The following is a 24975-nucleotide window of genomic DNA, read 5'->3' on the forward strand; positions in this document are numbered from 1 at the left end:
TGAGCCACTGCAGTGACCGTGCCAGATCCTTAGCCCTTTGCGCCACAAGGGAGCTCTAAGAAGATTGATTAATTTATAGTCTTTTTTAGGGCTGCACCTGGGACAAATGGAGCTTCCCAGGCTAGGGGTCAAATCAGAGCTGTAGCTGCTGGTCTACGCCACAGCGTGTGGGATCTGAGCTGCATCTCTGACCTACACCACAGCTCATGGCAACACTATCCTTAACCCACTGAGTGAGGTCAGGGATTGAACCTGCGTCCTCGTGGATACTAGTCAGTCGTTTCCACTGAGCCATGATGGGAACTTCCAAAAAGTTCTTTTTAAAATGCCTATTTGTTATCGCCATAAGGCGATTATAAATTCCTTCATTTAACAACTTTACTGAAATTTTAACATTTAAAAACATTGAACACCAGTGAAAAAGTCAGTTCCCCAGTTGCAGTAGTCCGATTTCAAGTGCTCAACAGTGGCTGCAGAATTGGGCAGCACAGACAATGAGCGAAATGATGAGACAGTGGGAGAATTCTCTACCCGAATTTCCATTGTACCAGAAAGTTATCCTGGAGAATGATGGTTTCCAAGGTTTTGTATTTCCCAGCCCACAGTGGATAAAAGAAAAAACCCAAACCGTTATCATATATACTGGAGAGGGAATGAATAAACGCATGGGCCCATCAGCGTGTCTTCAGCCACTGGAGGGAAAGACAATTCTAAAGCCCAGAATTGACAGTGCAACCTGTTTGGTGTCAGAGAGCTTTAACTGATGATAAAGAGACAAAGCAGACAAGGACAATGATGCCTAGCATAAATAAAGCCAAAGCAAAACCAGAGCCTTAGTCTTTGAGAACGGTGGAGAGCTGGAGGAGGTGAGATCTTTCTGGAATGTCTTGGAGATGAAACCTGAATTTTGTCCACAGGCCTAACATCTGTGAAGAGTTGCCGTTTAAGGATCCCGGCTCCTCTGTGACCGGCTGCATTGAGACAGGTGACTTCTGTTGAATTCATTTCTTCCTACTGGCCTCGAAGTGGGGTCTTCGCTCTCTCCTGTACCCCTTTTTCTTTCCCGTGATCCCATGAGGACGTGAGATCCCAGCTACAGTGAGTCCCATCCATAGGAAAGGAAACGGGAATTTGCCATGCTATGGCCAACCCAGAATTCAGTTGAAATCCTGGCTGTGGGTGATGTACTCCTCCAGGAATATTTTAATGCACCATCACTGCGCAAGTCACTGAGTCACACATCGAGGCAACATCAGTGAACAGGCAGGGGAACAGCTTTTATGGTGGTCCGTACAATCCAGTGAAGGAAAACAAGAGTAAGTAGATCCTAAAATGTCCAGGAAATGATAAAAGCTATGAGGAGAAATAAAATCTAGGAATAGATAGAAATTTAGGGTAATCTCTAGGTAGGAACGGAGGAGATTTCCCTCTCCTCAAGGAAGGGCTTTTCAGGATATAATCTGGGCCAAGACGGAAGTACTGAGGGACTCACCCATCATAATATTTGAAACCAGGACTTCCCGTTGTGGCTCAGTGGTTAACAAATCCGACCAGGAACCATGAGGTTGCGGGTTCGATCCCTGGCCTTGCTCAGTGGGTTAAGAATCCGGCGTTGCCATGAGCTGTGGTGTAGGTCGCAGATGCGGCTCGGATCCCATGTTGCTATGGCTCTGGCGTAGGCTGGCGGCTACAGCTCCGATTCGACCCCTAGCCTGGGAACCTCCACATGCCATGGGAGCGGGCCAAGAAAAGGCAAAAAGACAAAAAAAAAAAAAAAAAAAAAATTGAAATCAGAGAATATTTCAGGACTATTTCTATGATTGTCTATGACATGCTTCCTGCCTAGGAGAAATTTATTAAAAAAATTTTTTTTTTCCTCTTTAGAGCCACACAGGCAGCATATGGAGGGTCCCAGGCTAGGGGCTGATTCAGAGCTGCAGCTGCCAGCCTACACCACAGCCACAGCCATGCCAGATCCAAGTCTGTCTGTGACCTACGCCACAGCTCTTGGCAACGCTGGATCCTAACCCACCAAGGGAGGCCAGGGATGGAACCAGCACTCTCATGGATACTAGTGAGGGTCTGAGCCACACAACAGGAACTCCCTAATTGGCTTTTTGACGGCTATAGACTGCTCTGCTGAAAGGATGTGTTTAAATTACCGTACTATTCATCTGCTGATTGAACATTCAGGTTATTCCTAGTTTTAAAAAATTTCACCAAAATTTTTTGTGGTTAATATAGAAAGTTTGCTTTTGACAAAGATTCTTAACATTGGACTATCTAGACCAACAAGAATGAAAAATTTAAATTATAATTCTAAATTGACCTCTAGAAAGGAAGTACAAAAACAAAACAAAAAATAAAAAGGACTTATAGATTATATCCTCTACTACCCCCTTGGATGCATCAAATGACGGCTAATGTTTCTTAAATGTGTTTATTTTGAGAATGATGCCAATCTAATAGCATGGCCCATCTCTTAATTACTCTGAAATACCCCTTATTTTTTTAAGGAAATATTTGCATATATTTGAAGCTTCACTCCTCCCCTTTCCCTAGAGAGGTAGCCACATTCCCAGGCCTGTGGCCCTTGCTCTTCACAAAGTCAGAGTCTCAGCATCGCCCCACCCCTCAATAGGTCTGTAACCAACAGACCTGTTGAGACTTGCGGTACTCATCCCCGTCCCCGCTCTACTTCATTGCCAAATTTCACCAGGACTTAAAGTCACAAGCGTTTTTTCACACTGTCTGGTCGCTGCTTTTACAACTTGTGTCGGCTCCTGCAAACTTCGATGATGGGCCAACGGCTCGTCTTAACACTGGCTCTTGGCAGCGGGGTTGGGGCTGCTCTCTGCCGTACGGAACTGTACTTCCTGTAAAATGGCCGCCTCCATGATGCTTTCTCATCACTGCGCGCGGGCGCCGCCATCTCTCCGTTTTGTCCAAAAGACGAAACAGACTCCGGCCTGCGCCGCCACGGCCTTGGATAGGGTCCAGCCTTTAAAAGATCATTCATCAAAGTGCTGCTGATCAACAATGAGGAGGGAAAGGCGAGGAGGTGGCCAAAAGTGACTTCAACTCCTGTTCCGAGCCGTAGCCTCCATAGGTACCGCTTCCGCCATGATCGCTGAGATGGGCGTGGTCACGTTACGTCATAGAGGTGGGCGCGAGCCCCGAACTCCAGCACCCCGAAACCGTCGGAGGACGCACCGGACCAGAAGCGTCCCTAGCGACAGGGAGAGAGGGGGCTTGGGCGCCACAGCACAGGAAATCATTTGGCATGGGAATCATTTTGGAAGCGATTTCAGTCTTTGGTAGCTGCCCGGAGTCTTGAGAATCCCAGCATCAGGTGGGTCAGCGTCTGCACGTGTGTCCAGAGTGAGGGGCCTGTGAGGCCAGTGAGAGGCCTTCTGGGGCTTTCTTTGGGTTCAGTCACTGGGGAGGTCTTGGCTTTAGTAATAGGCCCCTTGGCGGTCAGTGTTATTAAGCGGATGACGAGATAAACCACTAGCGGTCTGGTGAGTGTGTCAGTGTGTCAGTGAAACCAGCCCTCCTAAAACCGAGTTCGCCTGCCAAGTTTATCACTAACCTCTCTAAAACTTTATTCTTTTTCTCGTCCTTCCCCTGTTCCCCTCAGGATTGAGGAGTATCAAAGAAAAGGGGGGATTGAACCCCAGCAGGACCCTGCAGGGCCCTCCTGGGTGCAAAAGCCCCCTGGTCCTCTATTTCTCTTTCTTTTTTTGCATTAAAGTATAGCTGATTTACAAAGCTGTTCGTTTCCGGTGTACAGCCTAGTGACTCAGTTATATAGCTCTTCTCTTTTGTATTCTTTTCCATTATGGTTTATTACAGGATATTGAATCTAGTTCCCTGGGCTCTACAGTAGGACCTTATTTCTTTTCTACCCCCTACCTCCGTTTGTAGAAAAAGTCTTTGATCTATTAAGCCTTCTCGAGTTCCCAAGAGCAAAGTATTTAAGGATGTGAGGGAACGTGGAAACAAAGGAAAAGCGGGCCAGAAACAATAGTTCCCCGAGTCCTTGTTCCTCCTCACGGGTGTACAGAACAATCTGATGCCTGTCTTTCCGTTGTTATGCAGAAACTAAGACACCTGCCAGGGTGGAGTATGGTACCTCCTCACTGACCACAGGCACGTAGACAGATTGGAACCGGTGGGTCAATGATGAAGTTTCCTGAACCACCACCCTGTTTACCTCCCCACCAAACCTCACTCCCAACCGATGGGGAGAAAGCCATGTCCGCCCTGCCTCCCTCACCACAAATGTTACCTTTAAAAATCTTTCCGGGAGAACCGTCAGGGATTTCAGGTCTTTTGAGTATGAGCTCCCTTTTCCCCAGGGCCCCGCAGTTAATGCTGGATTTTCCTTCACAACAACCCAGGGGTCAGTCAATTGGCTTTTCTGGGCAGTGGGTGAGCCAAGCCCAGTTTGGTTTGGTGACAGTTTCTGCTCGTGGGGCTCAGTGATGAAGAACTGGACTGGCAGGTGGATTTGAGTGCATTTGGTGTCCAGGTGTGCGACTTCCTGTAGGACTCAGATGAGGAGAAGCCCGGGGGAAGGGGTTTCTGGTTCAGATCTCATATTTAACTTGAAGTCAGTCTGGGTTTTCATTTTGCGCATTTGTTTGGTGGAGGAGGCTAGTGTATGTGGAGCGGCACGAGGCTGGAGCTTTTGAGACCCAGGGTCCCTGGAGAGTAGGTAGGTTGAGGTTCACATGTAGACTCTTGGGCACAGACTTGGCCATAGATTCATTTAGCTGATCCCAATCCACGTTGCTCCTTCAAGTCCGTAACTTCCTCATGGCAATATTTAAAAACTCTGGGCTTGGAGTTCTTCCCTTCGTGGAGCAGCGGAAACAAATCAAACTAGAATCCCTGAGGATGCGGGGTTTGACCCCTGGCCTCCCTAAGTGGGTTGGCGATCCGGTGATGCAGGAAATTCTACTCACTCCTTACAGGAGGGACCTGAGGGCTCGTGGACAAGGATTCACGAAATTTGGAGGTGGCCAAGGTGTGGCATTCAGGTCCTCTTCCCTGTGAACAGTCCTTAGTTTTATACCTAGAGTTTTTTTTTTCTATGTAGGCAGCACTTTATTTTTTTTATGAAATTTTTTTTACTTTTTTTTATCATTCAAATGAATTTATCACATCCGTAGTTGTATAATGATCATCACAATCCAATTTCACAGGATTTCCATCCCATAACCCAAGCACATCCCCCCACCCCCCAAACTGTCTCTTCTGGAGACCGTACATTTTTCAATGTCTGTGAGTCAGCATCTATTCTGCAAAGAAGTTCAGTCTGTCCTTTTTTCAGATTCCACATGTCAGTGAAGGCATTTGATGTTGGTGTCTTATTGTATGGCTGACTTCATGATAGTTTCTAGGTCCATCCATGTTGCTAAAAATGCCAGTATTTTGTTCCTTTTCATGGCTGAGTAATATTCCATTGTGTATATGTACCACATTTTTCTGATCCACTCCTCTGTCGATGGACATTTAGGTTGTTTCCATGTCTTGACTATTGTAAATAGTGCTGCAGTGAACATGGGAGTACATGTGTCTTTGCGCATCGTGGTTTTCTCTGGATAGATACCCAGGCGTGGGATTGCTGGATCCAATGGTAGTTCTAGTTTTAGTTTTCTGAGGAATCTCCATACTGTTTTCCATTATAGCTATAGTTTTCTAGTCTTTGATAGTCCTATAAATAGTTTTATACCTTTTCTCTCTCTCTTTTTCTTTTCAGGGCTGCACCTTCGGTGTATGGAAATTCCCAGGTTAGGGGTCCATTTGGAGCTTCAGCTGCTGGTCTACACCACAGCCACAGCACCTTGGAATCTAGGCTGTGTCTGCTACCTACACCACAGGTCACGGCAATGAGAGATCCTTAACCCACTGAGCAAGGCCAGGGATCGAACCCACAACTTCATGGTTCCTAGTGGGATTTGTTTCTGTTGCGCTGACACAGGAACTCCCTCTCCTGCTCATTTTTGGATTGGGTTGTGTGTGATTTTTTTGTTTTGTTTTGTTTTGATATGGAGCTGCAGGAGTTTTTATATTTTGGAGATTAATGTGTTGTTGGATGCTTTGTTTGTAAATATATTCTCCCATTCTGTGGGTTGTCTTTCCCCTTTTTTAAAATTTAAATGATTTCCTTTGCTGTGCAAAAACTTGTAAGTTTAATTTGGTCCCATTTGTTTATTTTTGTTTTTATTTTTATTATTCTAGGAAACGGATCAAAAACCATCCTGTGGGAGTTCCCGTCATGGCTCAGTGGTTAACGAATCCGACTAGGAACCATGAGGTTGTGGGTTCAATCCCTGGCCTTACTCAGTGGGTTAAGGATCCAGTGTTGCCGTGAGCTGTGGTGTAGGTTGCAGATGCAACTCGGATCCTTTGTTGCTGTGGCTGTGGTGTAGGCTGGCGGCAACAGCTCTGATTAGACCCCTAGCCTGGGAACCTCCATGTGCTGCAGGCCCAGCCCTGGAAAAGACAAAACAAAAAAAAAAAAGGAAAAGAAAAACCATCCTGTGATTTACGTCAGCGTGTTCTGCCTCTGTTTTCCTCTAAAAGTTTTATAGTATCAGGCTTATGTTTATTTTATTTATTTATTTTTTTCAGGGCCACACCTATGGAAGTTCCCAGCTACAGGTCATATTGGAGCTGCAGCTGCAGGCCTACACCACAGCCATGGCGACACTGGATCTGAGCTGCATCTGTGACCTATGCAGCAGCTTGTGGCAACACCAAATCCTTAACTCACTGAGCAAGGCCAGGTATTGAACCTACATCCTCATGGATACTAGTCAGATTCTTCACCTGCTGAGCCTCAATGGGAACTCCCTAGCCTTAGGCTTAGGTCTTTAATCCATTTTGAGTTTATTTTTGTGTATGGTGTTAGAGAATGTTTTTTTTGTTTTGTTTTGTTTTTTGTCTTTTTGCCTTTTATAGGGCCACTTCCTGCAGCACATGGGGGTTCTCAGGCTAGGGGTCTAATCGAAGCTGTAGCTGCCGGCCTATACCAGAGCCACAGCAACTCGGGATCCAAGCTGCGTCTTCGACCTACACCACAGCTCATGGCAATGTCAGATCCTTAACCCACTGAGAAATGCCAGGTATCAAACCTGCAACCTCATGGTTCCTAGTCGGATTTGTTAACCACTGCACCACAATGGGAACTCCAAGAGTGTTCTCATTTCATTCTTTTTTTTTTTTTTTTTTGTCTTTTTGCCTTTTCTAGGGCCACCTCCATGGCATATGGAGGTTCCCAGGCTAGGGGTCGAATCACAGCTGTAGCCTCTGGCCTACACCACAGCCACAGCAATGCTGGATCCAAGCCTCGTCTGCAGCCTATACCACAGCTCATGGCAACGCCAGATCCTTAACCCTCTGAGCAAGGGCAGGGATTGAACCCGAAACCTCATGGTTCCTAGTTGGATTCGTTAACCACTGAGCCACAATGGGAATGCCATGATTTCATTCTTTTACATATAGTTGTCCGGTTTTCCCAGCACCACATACTGAAGAGACTGTCTTCTTGCCTCTTTTCTCATCAATTAGTTGCTGGTTGTGTGTGGGTTTATGTCTGGGCTTGAGTGTCCTAAGAGCTGTTGCAGAAGTCCAGGTTTTGCACTACGGTTATATGCTACCTTCTGACGTGATATTATGGGTAGTAAACTGTCATTTCAGACAATTCTACAGAGAACTAAACTTTTAGAGGTTGTCTGGTTAAGAAAGTACAACTGTGTTAACGTGATGAGCTTTGGAGAGAAAACAAATCTGGGTTTGAATTCCAGCACTGCTTCTTAGGAAGTGTGCTACTCTGGACAAGATACTTTATTTCTAGGTGTTAAGCCATGGCTTCCTTTGTTTTTTGTTTTTCTTTTTTCTTTTCTTTCTTTTTTTTTCTTTTCTTTTTTTTTTTTCCAGTGACATATGGAAGTTCCTTCAGAGCCGCAGCTGCCGGCTTAGGCACAGCCACACCAGCTCCAGGATCTGAGCCACATCTGTGACCTACGTGGCAGCTTGTGGCAACGCCGGATCCTTCACCCACTGAGCAAGGCCAGGGCTCCACCCGTATCCTCACGGATAGTAGTCAGATTCTTAACCTGCTGCACCACAGCGGGAACTCCTTGACTTCCTTTGTTTAAACATGAATCGAGTGATTTGCTGTTTCTAGGTTGGGGGTGAGGGTTGAGGAAGAAAATGCGGATGATTTGCTTAGCATGTTAATCTTCATAACGTTTGCACTGCCTCGAGATCTAGATGTTGTGGTGTCTAAACAAAAAGAAACTTTCAAGTATAGAGATTTTGCGCAAAAGGGCACACGTATTGGTTTTCTATTGGTTCTGTGATAAATTAAACTTAGAGGCTTAAACAACACCAGTCTATTATCTGACAGTTCTAGAAGGTTATAAATTCAGCATGGATCTTATGGGACTACAGTCAGGGTCTCAGAAGCAGTGCGTTCTTTCCTGGGGATCTAGTGGGAGAATCTGTTTCTTTGTCTTTTCCAGCTTCTATTTGTTTGTTTTTAGGGTTGCCCCTGTAGCACATTGAGGTTCCCAGGCTAGGGGTCAGATTGGAGCTGAAGTTGCCAGCCCATGCCACAGCAACACCAGATCCTAGCCAAGTCCGTGACCCATGCCTCAGCTTGTGGCAACCCCACATCCTTAACCCACAGAGCAAGGCCAGGGTTCTTAACCTGCCGAGCCACACGGGAACTCGATTTTCCAGCTTCTAGAGGCCTCCCTCCTTCCTTGGCTCCTGGTTCCCTTCTCCATCTCCAAAGCCACCAGTGGTGTGTGGAGTTCTTGTCACATCACATCTCTCTGGTCTCTTCTGTTTTTTCCCATCTAAGGACCCTTGGTTACCCTGGGCCACCTGAACAATCCAGGAAGTCCCTCTTATTTTTTGGTCATCTGATTAGCAACTGTAATTTCATGAGCAACCTCAATGCCCCTTTGCCATGCGATGTGGCATATTCACAGGTTCTGGGGATTAGGATGTGGATATCCTCCTGAGGAGGCAGGTTCCATCCCTGGCCTCACTCAGTGGGTTAAGGATCCGGCGTTGCCGTGAGCTGTGGTGTAGGTTGCAGACGTGGCTTGCATCCCTCGTTCCCATGCTGTGTCATAGGCTGGCAGCTGCAGCTCCGATTCAACCTCTAGACTGGGAACTTCCATGTGCTGCACATGTGGCCCTAAAACAGATAAAAAATTACAGTAAAGAACGTGGATATCTTTGTGGAGACCCCGCCCCTGCGCACTGCACCACCTTTAGCAGCACTGACAAGGTGTGTGGCCCAAGGGAATGTAACGCAAAGTGAATTTGCTTTTGAATCCTTAGAATCAAGTGAACTAAGGAGAAGACAGTTCTGGGACCAGGAAAGCATCTCTTCAGGGGATACCATTAACTCGAGATGTGAGATCTATGACCCAGAATTTGAGTGACGGTCTAGAAGAATAAAATAACAGATCCCAGTTCTGAGCAGTTTTCTAAGAACAGAAGAAAATGACCCAGGTCCAGGTGAGTTTTACATATTTATTCCCCCCTTTCTTGCCTTTTCTATTTGCAGAGGGTTATAAAAAAAACTCTTCTCATTTTAAGTTCATCCTTAATTACATCTGCAAAGACCCTTTATCCCAACAAGTTAAGAGTCACAGGTTCTGAGGATAAGGAAGTAGACACATCACTTTTTTTTTTCTTTTTCTTTTTTTTTGGATACGCCTGTGGTATGCAGAAGTTTTAGGAACCTGAGCCACAGCAGTGACAACTTCGGATCCTTAACCCACTTAGCCATTAGGGAACTCCGGAAATGGATATATCTCTTTTTTCTTTTTCTTTCTTTCTTTTTTTTTTTTTTTTTTGGTCTCTTTGCCTTTTTGCCTTTTCTAGGGCCGCTTCCTGCGGCACATGGAGGTTCCCAGGCTAGGGATCTAATCAGAGCTGTAGCTGCTGGCCTACACCACAGCCACAGCAACGCGGGATCTGAGCTGCGTCTGCGACCTACACCACAGCTCATGGCAATGCCGGATCCTTAACCCACTGAGCCAGGCCAGGGATCGACCCCACAACCTCATGGTTCCTAGTTGGATTCGTTAACCACTGCACCACAGTGGGAACTCCATATCTTTTTTTTTCTTTTGAACATATATTTTGAGGCCATCTTCCAGCCTGTTTGTTATATGTACAGAAACAATATGGAAATAATTAGAGCAGAAAAAGAAAGTTGCCCCATCAAACATTGCTCGTCGTTTAGGAGAGAAATCATTCTGTTTTTATTAACATCTGTATGCACATAAGTGCATGTACACATTACGTACACTTATGTGCATCTGCACGTTTATCGTGAAAGTTTTTTTTTGCATTATTTGAGGTCATAATAAACACATTATTATTATTATTATTATTATTATTTTGTCTTTTTCCCTTTTCTGGGGCTGCTCCCGAGGCATATGGAGGTTCCCAGGCTAGGGGTCTACACCACAGCTCATGGCAACACCAGATCCTTAACCCACTTTGTAAGGCCAGGGATTGAACTGGCAACCTCATGGTTCCTAGTCGGATTTGTTAACCACTGAGCCACCACGGGAACTCCAATAAACACATTATTAGTTGGCTTATTCCTATAGCAACCTGCCCTGGAGAGCTTTCCATTCAAGTAATTATGTATCTACTCCCTTGCTTTAGGTTTGCATATTTCCTAGCCTGTCTATGCCTTAATTTATGTACTCTGTATAAAACTACCTTTTAATGGTTCACATTGCTGTTTTTACTATTACAAACAGTGAAGTCATAAAACGTCTTTAAAATACACATTCTGAATATGTTCGAGAGCTTTTTGAGGTTGGATTCCTAAAAGGGAAATCTATGAGTCAGATGGTACCTGTACTTAAAATGTTTCATGGTTGCTGTAAAATTGCCTTTTTGTTTTTTTTTAAAGTCTTCACCACTTGCTCTCAGAGTTTATGAAAGGTTCTGTTTTTCCCACATTCTTGCCATAATTTAATGTTGTATCAGTTGTTAAATCTCACAGATCTGAAAGATCAAAGACGTAATTTTTTTAAAGTTATGGGGTCTAGTGTTTCAGAGCAGAAACTCTGTGGCCAAATTTACTCATTCGTATTTTACCTTGGTCTTTAATTCCCTGTGTGATTTTATTCTGGTTATTTAATCTCTCTGCAGTCCTGTCTTCATCTAAACAGTGGGAATTATGATAGAATTTACATGAAAGAATTACTGGGAAAATTAAATAGGTTAATATATCTATACATGTATATATTATACATGAGTTTTCCTACCTTGGCACTGTTAACTTTTTTGGCTGAATAATTCTTTGTTGTGGGGACACATCACAGGATTATAGAATAATATTTAGCAGTGTCCCTGGTCACTGGCCATTGAATGTCAGTAGCAGCCTCCTCAAGTTGTAACAACCTAAAATGTCATATGTCAGCTGTTCTAAAATAATTGTTGGCTGGTTGATAACCACTGACATATGTATATACATATGTGGGACATAGAACATTGCCTGTCTTTTTAAGAAGTGCTATCGGAATTAGTTTTACTGTTATTTTTCCTTATATTATTATTGGTGACTTTGAACATATTTTAATGCATTTATTAACTGTATTCTGTGAACTGCCTAATCAGATTCTTTGTGCTGATTTTTTTTTTCTGATCTCTGAAGGAAAAGTTTTTAGGACTATTAATCTTTATCTTTTTTTTTTTTTTTTTTTTGCTTTTTAGGGCCTCCACCTGCTGCATATGGAGGTTCCCAGCCTAGGGGTCACATGAGCTGCTGGCCTACACCACAGCCACAGCAATACCAGATCTGAGTTGCATCTGCAACCTGCACTGGATCCTTAACTGACTGAGTGAGGCCAGAGATCAAACCTGCATCCTCACTTATGCTAGTTGGGTTCTTAACCCACTGATCCACAATGGGAACTCTTATGTTTTTTTTGCAAGACATTTTCTAGTTGGTTTTTGTTAGTGTGTAGTAACCTATTCATCTTTTATATGTCAAATTTTTTTTTTTTTTTGGCTTTTTGTCCTTTCTAAGGGCCGCACCCAAGGCATATGGATGTTCCCAGGCTAGGGGTTGAATCGGAGCTGTAGCCGGCCTACGCCAGAGCCACAGCAACGTGGGATCCGACCGCGTCTGTGACCTACACCACAGCTCACAGCAATGCTGGAGCCTTAACCCACTGAGCAAGGCCAGGGATCGAACCTGCAACCTCATGATTCCTAGTCAGATTGGTTAACCACTGAGCCATTACGGGAACTCCCCATCATATATTTTGGGGAAAAAAAAAAAAAAAAAAAAAAAAAAAAAAAACTTACCAAGGTAGACCACATTTCCAAGCCATAAAACAAGTCTCAATAAATGTCATGAGATTCAGATATACCAACTTGGTGTTTGCTTTCTGTTTATCTAAACGATTCCTTCTACTTCTTTTCTCTTTTTTCTGCCTTTTTTGGTCTTGATTGAGTATTTTTATTTCTCATTATCTTCACTCTTGGCTGATTGCCTATAGATGTTTGCTTTCTATTGTGGTTGATAGAAGGTTTATAGTTAACATCGCAGTCTGTCTTCAAGTAACATTGTACCATTTCATGCACAGTATAAGACCCTTAAGAGTATGCTTCCATTTCTTCTTTACCAGCCTCTGTGCTATTATTGTTGTACACGTATGTGTTTTACTTAGTATTTTACACGTGTTTTACTTAGTATTTTAGAAATCTCACATGTTATTATCGTTGTTTTAAATAATCAGTTATCTTCTAATGGCATATGAAAAATAACCACATTTTATATTTACTCACAGATTGTAAATTTCTGCAGTCCTTTGTTCATTTGGGCAGATCTAGATTTCTATATGAAGGACAATTAGAAATATCTTTTAATATTTTTGCCAGTTCATATCTGGTGCTGCTGAATTCCTTTAGCTTTTGCACATCTGAAAAAGGTTTTTATTTTGACTTCATTTTTGAAACATGTTTTCACTGGGAGTTCTAGGTTGACAGTTTTCTTCTTTCAGTACTGTAAAGATGTTTTCCATTATCTTCTGACTTATATTGTTTACAAGAGAAGCCTATGGTTATCTGGCCTGCTCTTGTGCATATAGTAAATCCGTTTTCTCTGACTGTCTTAAAATGTTTCTCTTTAGGTCTTTTTTCTGTTTCATGCTAAATTGTTTCTATTGCTATAACCTCAAGGTCACTCATCTTTTCTTCTGCACTGTCTAATCCGTTATTAATCACATCCAGTGAGTATATTGTTCATCTCAGACATTTCTGGAGTTGGAATTGGATCTATTTGATATTGTCCATATTACTCCATATCCCATTCATGCTTTCCTCTACCACCTTAAACATATGCGTAAACATATATGTGTGTGGCATCTCTTTCAGTATCCTTATCTACTGGAGTTCCCGTCGTAGCACAGTGGTTAACGAATCCAACTAGGAACAATGAGGTTGCGGGTTCGATCCCTGGCCTTGCTCAGTGGATTAAGGATCTGGCGTTGCCGTGAGCTGTGGTGTAGGTTGCAGACGCGGCTCGGATCCCGCGTTGCTGTGGCTCTGGTGTAGGCCGGCATCTACAGCTCTGATGAGACCCCTAGCCTGGGAACTTCCATATGCCGTAGGAGCAGCCCAAGAAATGGCAAAAAAGACAAAAAAAAAAAAAAATCCTTATCTACTAATTATATATGTCATTTCTGGTTTTGTTTCTGTTGATGTTCCTTTTTTTGTATGGGCCATATTTTCTGTCTTTGCATATCTGGTAATTTTGTTTGGGTACTAGGCATTATAAGTTTTTCATTGTTGAGTGATGGACTTTTAATCCTTTAAATTTTTTTTTTTTGTCTTTTTGCTATTTCTTGGGCCGCTCCCACGGCATATGGAGGTTCCCAGGCTAGGGGTCCAATCGGAGCTGTAGCCACAGGCCTACACCAGAGCCACAGCAACGCAGGATCCGAGCCACGTCTGAAACCTACACCACAGCTCACGGCAACGCCGGATCGTCAACCCACTGAGCAAGGGCAGGGACCGAACCCGCAACCTCATGGTTCCTAGTCGGATTCGTTAACCACTGCGCCACGACGGGAACTCCTAATCCTTTAAATATTTTTGAGTGTTATTCTGGGATACAGTATAATTTATATACCTACGTTTTTCTTTTTTTTAATTTTTTCTTCTTTTTTTTGGTCTTTTTGTCCTTTTCAGGCCTGCGCCTGTGGCATATGGAGGTTCCCAGGCTAGGGGTCCAGTCGGAGCTACAGCTGCCAGCCTACACCATAGCCACAGCAATGCCACATCCTAGCAGCATCTGTGACTTATGCCACAGCTCACGGCAGTGCAGGATCCTTAACCCACTGAGCAAGGCCAGGGATCGAATCCACAACCTCATGGTTCCTAGTTGGATTCATTTCCACTGTGCCACAACGGGAACTCCGCCTATGTTTTTCAATGGGAAGGAGTCTATGAGTACTATTGACCAAATTTTTTTCTTTTTAGGGCTACCCCTGTGGCATAAGGAAGCTCCCAGGCTAGGGGTCAAATCAGAGCTGCAGCTGCTGGCCTGCGCCACAGCCACAGCAGTGTGGGACTCAAGCTACATCTGTGACCTATGCCTCAGCTCATAGCAATGCCAGATCCTTAACCTATTGAGCAAGGCCAGGGATCGAACCCACATCCTCGTGGATACCAGTTGGGTTCATAACCTGCTGAGCCACAGTGGGAACTCATTGACATTTTGAGCTTGACAGTTCTTCCTGTTATGCGACTGTGATATGCTTTACAGGATTTATAGCACCCTCAGTCCCTGACCATTGGTAGGGCTCCAGTCAGTGTGACAATGCGAAACATCCTCACAAATTTTCATATCCCCCTTTGATATGTCACCCAAAGTTGGGACAAGGCAAGATTGTCCATTGACACCACCTTATTTGGAAATTTTAGTCAAGAAAAAAGATAAAAGACATATAAATTTGGGAAAGAGGATTTAAATTTTTTCCATACTTACAGATAATTTGGCTGCACACATGGAAAAATCTGAGAATCACCACAAGCTTATTAGAAATAATAGGAAATCCATATATAATATCGATATACTGATAACATTCTTGTTTGAAGGTCATTTCATTTGGCACTTTGAAAGTATGATTTCATTCTTTTCCTGACTTTCATCATTGCTGTTGAGAACCTAGAGGCAGTAAATCATATTTGTTATTCTTTTTTTTTTTTTTTTTTTGGCCACACCCACAGCCTGTTGAAGTTCCCAGATCCAGGGATCGAACCTGTACTGCAGTTGCAACATCGGATCCTTAACCTTCTGCGCCACACATGAACTTCCTCTTATTCTTTTGTCATTCTGCGGTTTCATGTTCCATGTGTCCAGGAGTGGATCTCGTTTTCCTGATCCTGCTAGGAATAGTTGGATTCTCTCATCCTGAGGTTCGGTGTCATTCACCAGTTCTAAAATATTCTCTGTGCTTATATTTTTGGCTATTACCTTCCCTCGAATTTTCTGTTCTTCCTTCAAACTCAGAATAGGTGTGAAATTAACAATGTCACTCCGTCCTTCATATTTCTCAACATCGCCCGTGTATTTTCCATTGTTGTCTTTTGTACTTTAGCTCTATTGTCTACTTCCCCAGCTTCCTCTCTGTTATATCTAATTTGTAGTCAGTCTGTGGCTTGAATTCCTCCTTTCAATTGCTGTATTTCTTGTCTTGAGAATTCATCTTTGTTTCTTCAAGTTAGCCCACTCATTTTTAAGACTCTGTTATGCCTTTCCACATATGAGACATAATTTATATTCAGTGTTTTTTATATTTTCATATTTAATTTTTTCATATTTAATTCCAGTGTGCTGCGTCCTGCGCTGCAGGGCAATGGGAGATCCTGAAAGAGGGCTGGCATGGTATAACAAAACACACAAGACTCTTTTACATTTTTAAAAGTGGGGGACCAGGAGGCACTCTGTTCTGCTGAACAAAGGCCCCTAGGCTTTAGCCCACAAGACTTTTATTAGGGAAGGTGATGTGTTCAGATTCGTGAGCAAGAGCAGGCATAGGGAGTGTTGAAACTCTCTCTTAGGGAGATTTAAGGAGACTATCAGCGATAAAAGTCACGGGTGTATACATCGAGGCTGCAGTGCAGCTGCCTAAAGAACAGCATAGTTAATGTATAAGCTGCTTATTTTATTTTGACAGGAGACCCTGCCCTTTGGAACTCTGCATCGGCAGACGTGCTTCTCTGGCTTTTGCCATCACAAGCTTTCCTTGGCTTATCGTGTTTTTGCATGTCCCAAGTTTGCTTTCTGCAGAGTTCAGCAGTTCAGTGGTAACTGTTTCTGTTTAACTTGTGCCCAGTGAAGGCTTCCTGAGAACACGAGTGTTCATTTTGACCTCACCCGGTTCAGTGCGTGGCCACACGCACACTCATGGCAGATCTCTCGAGGTTAACGCGAAGGTTTTAAAGACCACATTGCAGAAAGCCTTCTGAATTACTGAGGGAATGGGTGGCTGAATTACGGTAGCAAGACTTTCCATTCATCCACACTACATAAAGTACATGTGTAGATGCAGACTGTGCCGTAGAGACGGTGAGACTAGATTTCTACACGTCTCTGCCGAACCATCAGGTAATCACTCAGATTAAAGAAGAATTTACTTCTCCAGGGATCGTTATTATTTGAGGACGTGGCTGTGGAGTTCACCTGGGAGGAGTGGAGGCTACTAGACCCTGCTCAGAAGGACCTGTACCAAGATGTGATGCTGGAGAACTACAGCAACCTTGTGGCCGTGGGTGAGGCCGGCTCCCCTGGGTCCCTTAGCGAACCCAGTCAGCAGCCTTTCCCTTCTCAACTGTAGAATGATTTTGGGTGGGGTGGGGGCAGTATCTGAAGTGCTGAATAATGTAAGAGAGATTGTCAAACTTAACCTCAAAGGGCCAGATTGTAAATATTGCAGGCTGTATGTGCTACCTACTATCTCTAATATACTCTTTTTAAAATAATTTTTTAAAAATTATAGTTGATTACAATATTCTGTCTTCTTTTTTTTCTTCCTCTTCTTTTTTTTTTTTTTTTTTTTTTTAGGACCACACCTGCGGCATATGGAGGTTCCCAGGCTAGGGGTCAAAGCGGAACTACAGCTGCCGGCCTATACCAGAGCCACAGCAATGCAGGATCCAAGCCCTGCCTGTGACCAACACCACAGCTCACAGCAATGCCGGATCCTTAACCCACTGAGCCAGGCCAGGGATTGAACCCACATCCTCATGGATACTAGTTGGGTTCGCTAACCACTGAGCCATGACGGGAGCTCCTTAATAATGTTTTTAAATGAAGAAGTGTAGTGTCTTAGTGACAGTCACAGAGCATAGTTTGCTGACCCCCTACTTTAGATTTGAATTTTATAACTGATGGATTCTCAGTCTTCTCTTGGGCCTCAGACAGAGAGAGGGGCATGTTTTCCCTGCTCTTAGGGGAAGCTCTTTTCCAAGGTGCAGTTGCACAACCTGTTAAAAGTATCATTTAACAGTGCTTAGATCTCTTGGCCAAAGCTGTTTTCCTAACTGTCCTGTGATGTTTTGTGAATAGGGTATCAAAGCACCAAACCCATTGAAATCTTCAGATTGAAGCAAGGAGACAAACCATGGATAGAAAAGGAAAGTATCCATGGTGAGAACTTTCCAGGTACGTGAATGAGAAACAGCCAGGTCGAAAAGAATAGAAGTCATTTCCTAGATTCCTAGCCTCACACCTTTGAAATAGCATTAAGGTGATTCATCTAGTTTATAAACTTTTTTCTTTTTTTGCTTTTTAGGGCCACATGTGTGGCATATGGAAGTTCCCAGGCCAGGGGTCCAGTCAGAGTTGCAGCTGCTGGCCACAGCCACAGCCACACAGGATCTGGGCCACCTCTGCGACCTACACTCCAGCTCACGGGACCCACTGAGCGAGGCTAGGGATTGAACCTGCATCCTCATGAGTACTGGTCAGGTTCATAACCTGCTGAGCCACAATGGGAACTCCTGCATATCTTTTTTTGAATAAAGAAGATTTTGGAATAAATTAGATGATGGAGTCCGAAGAACCCAGCATGAAATTGGGCATGGGCAAGGTGAAGTAGAATGTTTGATAGACTGGCCCAGAGCAGTAAGCCATTAAGGGCCATAGTAGATGTTTTTCACCAAGACACTCATGGAATAACACCGGGGCATATCTTGATGGTGTGAACATTTTTGGGCATATAACTCTGAATGATAGAGATGGTTGGTTTTTGCTTGGTTTTCCTCTTATTCTAGATAAGCTTGATCTCACCTGGAGGATTCTAGATGGTTTCAGCAGTGGTTCTAAGATAAATGGAAGAAGCAGCACCCATGTTTCGTTTCTTCTTTTATTTTTTAGGTCTGCATCCATGGCATATGGAAGTTGCCAGGCCAGGAGTTGAATTGGAGCTGCAGCCGCCAGCCTGCATCACAGCCACAGCAACACCAGATCTGAGCTGCATCTGCGACCTACACCATAGCTCACGGCAACGCTGGATCCTTAAGCCACTGAGCGAGGCCAGGGATCGAACCCACGTCCTGATGGATGCTAGTCGGGTTCATAAACCACTGAGCCACGATGGGAACTCCCCACCCATGTTTCTTGATTCAGGATGAGGACCCCTTAATTGATGGATGCCAGATATGTGGCAACCAAGATAACAAATTTCGAACTCAGGAAGATTCGGGAGTGTCATTTAGCAAGAGGGTTTGAGGAATGAAATGGGAGGCAGCCAGCTGTCATGGTCTGTGGAGTTTCAGTATTGATGGGGCCTGGTGGAAGAAAGTCAGAGGTTAGCAGCACTTTCTGTCCATAGGAGCTTGGATGGCTTAGACGGTTCTCTGGCCTAATTGTATTTATTTATTTATTTATTTACTTGAAACATAGTTTAATAATATTGTGTTGGTTTTAGGTGTATAGCAAAGTGATTCAGTATATATATATATGTATTATTTCTTCAGATTATTTCCCATTATACATTATAAGATACTGAATTCTTGCCCAATTTAAAAATCCACATGGATGATTCTGTTTCTTATTCTTATATGAAAATAACCTCGGCTGTACGTTGGATAGAAAGTCGGAGCTTTGACTGTAGGAGTTTTCCCCACGTGAGAGAAAGGCACGTTAGGAGCATTCATTTGGTGGCAGTCTGCCGCATTAATGAAAGAGACCAGATTCGGGAGCAGGGTGACCACTGAAAGAAATTGTGTCCTTTGACCCGCCTCAGTCAGAATGTGTTCTGAGTACGTATCTCTAGCTGCCTGTTTCCCTTGTCCTGAGCCTTGTCCATTGTCCTGGTTTCTCTGGCATTCTCCATGTATTTCCACTTCCTAAAACCCTGAAAGTTGGAAATGCATAAAGACTTCAGCCTAGGCCATCGTTTTTCTGTTTATTTATTTGTCTTTTGTCTCTTTAGGCCCGTTCCCGCAGCATATGGAGGTTCCCAGGCTAGGGGGTCCAGTCAGAGCTGTAGCTGCTGGCCTACACCACAGCCATAGCAACGCAGGATCCGAGCCACGTCTGTGACTACACCACAGCTCACGGCAACGCTGGATCCTTAACCCACTGAGTGAGGCAAGGGATTGAACCAGCATCCTCATGGATACTCGTTGGGTTCGGTAACTGCTGAGCCACAACGGGAACTCCCATTTTTCTGTTTTTTTTTTAACTCTCCCCAAGAGACCTTATCTAGTCATTTGCCTTTGGGTAACATTTCTATACATTTCCTTTTATTGTGCTTCACTTCATTGTACTTTGCAGATAGCGTGTTTTTTATGAATTAAATGTTTGTAGCAACCCTGCTTGGAGCAAGTCTGTGGGCACTATTTTTTCCAACAGCGTTTGCTCACTTCATGTCTCTGGGTTGTCACATTTTGGTAATCTCACAATAGTTCAGACTTTTTTCATTATCACATTTGTTACGGTAATTTGTAATCAGCAGTCTCTGATATTCATACTTGATGAAAGCTCAGATGTTTAGCAATTTAGACATAATGCTGTTGTATACTTAATATACTACAGTCTCATGTAGGCTGTTGTTATTATTGTTTTTGCCACACCCACGCCATGCAGAAGTTCCCGGGCCAGGGATCAAACTGGAGCCACAGCAGTGACGCCACCAGATCCTTAAGCACCAGGCCACCAGGGATTTCCTACAGTATTGTGTAAACATAACTTATATGCACTAGGAAACAACAACAAAAATTCTGTGACGAGCATCAGAATATTCACTTTATTGTGGTGCTCTGGAACTGAACCTGGAATATCTCTGATGTATGCCATATAGAAAACCTCCAAATTTGTCCTCTAGCCAAAATCATCTCCAGATTCCAGTCTCCAATTGGGTTCTCCCTGTCTGTGCTTAGATATCCATCTCAAAATGTTTATGGCAAAATACACACCTAATTTTCCCACATTCACAGTCTGCCTCTCCAGCGGTTCCATGGTGACTCAGCAGGTTAAGAGTCCAGCATGATCACTGCTGTGGCTCTGGTTACAGCTGTAGAGCTGTAGTGGGGGTTCTATCCCAGGGTGTGGCTACCCCATTCCCCCGCTGCCTAGCAAACACAAACAAACAAAATCTGTCTCTCCAGCTCAGTTGGGACTGCTGGTCATATAAGCTGAATATCTAGAAGGACCCCTTGATTTCTGCCTTTTTTTTTTTTTTGGCTACACCCTTGGCATGTGGAAGTTTGAGCTGCACCTGTGACCTACACTGCTGCAGCTGCAGCAACACCAGATCCTTAACCCATTGTGCTGGGCTTGGGATCGGACCCTTGCCACCACAGAGACAATCCTCAACTTGCTGTACCACAGTGGGAACTCCGATTTCTGCCTTTGATTACAATGAACATTGAATTCAAAATTGAATGCTGTCTTTTCCTTCTAAGTGTACCCTGAGTCCATTCACTTCTCCACATCTACACTGTTGTTGCTCTTGGCCACGCCACCATATCTCCTGCCTGGATTACTTCATTAACTTCCTGTTTCCTTTCTTCTATGCTCCTTCCTCTTCCATTGCTATCCAGCTATCCACATAGCAGGAATCTTTTGGAAAGGTAAATTGGAACACAACTCCACCCTCTCAAAACCTCCAGTGTGCTAGTCTTAGCATCAAATTCGAATTCTTCCTACCAGATCTATGTGATATGACCTTTTCCCTGCCCCCCCCCCCTTTTTTCTTTTTAAGGCCACGCCTGCAGCATGGGGAAGTTCCTGGGTCAGGGATCAAACCTGTGGCACAGCAGCCATCTGAGCCACTGCAGTGGCAACTCGGTATCCCTAACCTGCTGCACTACAGGAGAACTCCAAACTTGTAATTCTTTACCTGAGGTTGCTCATTCTTTATTCCTAGTTTCTTGGCTCAACTGTTATTCGCTCTTAGGGATTACCTATTTAAAGTTGACCAGCTCCCATTGTTCTTTTTCATATCCCAGGAACCACTTTTCAGTCTGTGGTTGTCTTACTTCTTTGCTTACATTTTGTTCTCTTTTGCCCAGTGGAATGCAGAGAATATTTCTCTTTCATTTATATTCAGTTGCTACGACAGAGCATGATATGTAATAGACATTCAATATATATTGACAGAGTATGATATCACTTGTATCTGGAATCTAATATATGGCACAAACAAACCTTTCCGCAGGAAAGAAACTCATGGGCTTGTAGAACAGACTTGTGGTTGCCGAGGGGGAGGGGGAGGGAAAGGGAGTGGAAAGAACTGGATTCTGGGGTTAATAGATGCAAACTATTGCATTCAGAGTGGATAAGCAATGAGATCCTGCTGCATAGCACAGGGAGCTATATCTAATCACTTATGATGGAACATGATGGAGGATAGTGTGAGAAAAAGAATGTATATATATATATGTGTGTGTGTGTGTGTGTGACTGGGTCACTTTGCTAGACCGCATAAATTGATAGAACATTGTAAACCAGCTATAATGGCAAAAAAATCATTTAAAAATGAATAAATATTGGTGGAATAAGTGGATTCGTCTTCCAACATGCTAGATGTCTTTCCAACTTTATATGTGTTAATGAGACACATTTCTAATACAGCTTCTTTGCCCATTTTGCAAGGATGTATTTGGAGAGCAGCAAAACTTTACTAATTGGGAATTGTCTACCATTGATACCATATCAACTACTTTTTTGGATGTTATGGCTTTATTTCATTGTGTTTCCTCACATAGTCAAGAAGTACATTTATGCTTAATGATTTCTCTCATATGATAGTTGAATTGTCATAGCCCAGTGGCATTTTAGAAGCAGTTTTATTACGTAACCTGATTGTGAAGGAATTAATTTTCTTTCTAGAAGTTGGAGAAGTTGGTCACCCTATGCATTGGTCCTTGGAAATCCAAAACAAGCATAAAAATGTGGAAAGAGGCCATGAACATAGTTCATCAGGAAATATTTTTCATCTGCACGGAAATCTTGTTACTTTAAGGCAAAGCCATGATAAGTTTGACGTACTGAACTCTAATTTAGATTTAGTTAACCAGAATAAAAACTGTGTAGCAAAGAAGCCTGATAAGCTTAATAGGTACGAGAAATCATTTCTTCGTACTAAGCATGAAAAACGTTACACTGGAATTAAATGCAGTAAATATGGAAACACCATCTGCACCAATCCAAGACGCAATATACATCAAACTGAAAGAGGAAAGAAACATCAGGAATGTGCTGAATGTGGCAAAACCTTCATCAAAAAATCTCAACTCACTGTACATCAGAGAACTCATACAGGAGAAAAACCATATAAATGCCTTAAATGTGGTAAAGCCTTCTGTAGGAAAGCAGAGCTCAATATACATATGCAAGTTGAAAGAGGAATAAAACCCCATGGGTGCAGTGAATGTGGGAAAGCTTTCTCCAGGAAGTCGCAGCTCCTTGTACATCAGAAAACTCATACAGGAGAGAAACCTTATACATGCAGTGAATGTGGGAAAGGCTTCATCCAGAAGGGTAATTTCCTTATACATCAGCGAATTCATACTGGAGAGAAGCCCTATGGATGCAATGAATGTGGGAAAGCCTTCAGTCATAAGCCATGTCTCGTTGCACATCAGGTGTTTCATACCGGAAATCCTCCCTATGAATGCAATGAGTGTGGAAAAGCATACTTTCAGAAGTCAAGTCTCATTAGACATCAAAGAGGTCATACAGAAGAGAAACGCTATAAATGCAGTGTCTGTGGGAAAGGCTACTCCACGAAGTCAATACTTAGTAGACATCAGAGAGTCCACACAGGAGAGAAACCCCATAGATGCAGCAACTGTGGGAAAGCCTTCTGCCACAAGTCCTCTCTCACTAAACATAGGAAAACTCATATGAAAGAAAAATGTGTGGGTTCCGTCAAGGTGGAAAAGGATTCCCTTGGGAATCACAGCTCATTATCTCTTACAGAACCCATACAGGAGAAAAATTCTATTAAACCAGAGACAGTGGAAGGGCCCTCTGTGGCAGTCCAGACATCATTAAACATCAGTGGGTTCCTAGCCCACGGGAACATTGTCCTTGTGGGGCAGCCTGTGGCGAGATGTGCACCCTCAGGAGATAATGGAGAATTTGCACAGGAGAGAACCCTCATAAATGCGGTAAATGTGGTAGTGCCTTCAGTTACCAATTATGTTGTATTTTATGTCCCAGGAAATATGTAGGGAAGATTTGATATGTTTAGTGTGGAAAAGCCTTTCGAACCAAGTTTTAGCTTGAAAACTTTCACTGAGAGAATGCCAATGAATGTAGTAATAATGGAGAGCTATACCTCATGAAATACCAGTGGCTCTTAGTAGGTTGAATTGTAATGAGCTTGACTTCAGAATCATCAGTAAAATGCTCCTCAGAAATAAATACTAGGAAGGCAGTTGTGTCAGGTCCCTGAAACCACCCTCCCATTTGATTATTTTTGAAAAGCACTTGTTAAACTCATGAAAGCTGCTCTCACAGTTATAGTTCATTATAGTGAGAAGTTACAAATTAAAATTAGCAAATGTGCACTGTGTATAAGGCAGAACTTAGGAGAAACCATGTACGTACTTGCATTTGGTTCTCTCCTTGGAGTTATATGGACAGTGCTTCAGTCTTTCACCAGTGATGGGACAACATATGGACTTGCCAAGCAGGGAAGCTCACCTGTTCCTTAGTGCACAGGGTTTTTATGGGGGGTTAGTTATGTAGGCACAGAGAAACCACATGGCTGATCTTAATGTCTCAAACTCCAGGCTCCTAAAGGTCAAACTGATCCAGCATGGCTCAGAGCCCCAGGTAAACAAAAACATGTTCACCAGAAATTGTATTGCTAGCATAAACTATATGGCATGGCCCAAACCCCAGGTATACAAAGATACTCTTAGCAGGCAGGATATTTTAAGGGCCTAGAGGTTCCTTCTCCTTTGCCAGTCATGGGTCAGATTCTGGAATGTGGAGGGTCTGAACACCCCAAATCTGCCGAGTCCCTGTGGTGCAGGTTGGCAGCCGCAGCTCCTATTGGACCCCTGGCCCCTGGGAACTTCGGCTGTAAAAAGAAGGAAGAAGAAGAAACCTGCTGAGTCAGCCCCTGATTTACACAGCAGTGACTAGGACAAGGTTTTCGGTAACTTTATTCCTCATCAAGCGTCAGAAGTAAGAAATGGCTGTGGATACACTTAAATGCATAGAATCTAGAGCACAATGTCAGAGGGCTCACAAAGGGGATAAGCCCGTGGTTTCAGTGGAAACTTGTAAATCTATCCTGATTTTTTATCAGATTAACACCCTTCATGTGTCTTTTGATATAGAATGTCTTGAACTCTTTCTCATTGCTATGTGAATGACTCATAAGTCATTTGAAGATGGTTTATAAAGTTCATATTGTACCTATTACATCTGAGTCATCC

At 43.4% G+C, this 24975-nt stretch overlaps 1 protein-coding gene across 2 annotated transcripts in view; it reads left to right on the forward strand.

The window, feature by feature from the left end:
- The first annotated feature begins 3185 nt into the window (after positions 1 to 3185).
- LOC100626048 (zinc finger protein 350) overlaps positions 3186 to 24975 on the forward strand; it is a 43147-nt gene continuing 21357 nt past the window's right edge. The window contains exons 1-5 of one of the 2 annotated variants that reach the window (XM_021097264.2): positions 3186 to 3352; positions 9370 to 9549; positions 16716 to 16842; positions 17639 to 17734; positions 22412 to 24961. In XM_021097264.2, coding sequence (XP_020952923.2) covers positions 9535 to 9549; positions 16716 to 16842; positions 17639 to 17734; positions 22412 to 23757 — 1584 coding nt within the window. In that variant the 5' untranslated portion in view covers positions 3186 to 3352; positions 9370 to 9534 and the 3' untranslated portion in view covers positions 23758 to 24961. Of the gene's footprint in view, positions 3353 to 9369; positions 9550 to 16715; positions 16843 to 17638; positions 17735 to 22411; positions 24962 to 24975 lie in introns of those variants that run through there. The other variant, XM_013998724.3, reaches the window with a different exon arrangement.

The sequence above is a fragment of the Sus scrofa genome, chromosome 6, assembly GCF_054392235.1.
Source record: "Sus scrofa isolate SSC_HxYL_T2T_F1_AM1 chromosome 6, Sscrofa_HxYL_maternal_Yorkshire_Landrace_v2.0, whole genome shotgun sequence".
NCBI classification, from domain to species: domain Eukaryota; kingdom Metazoa; phylum Chordata; class Mammalia; order Artiodactyla; family Suidae; genus Sus; species Sus scrofa.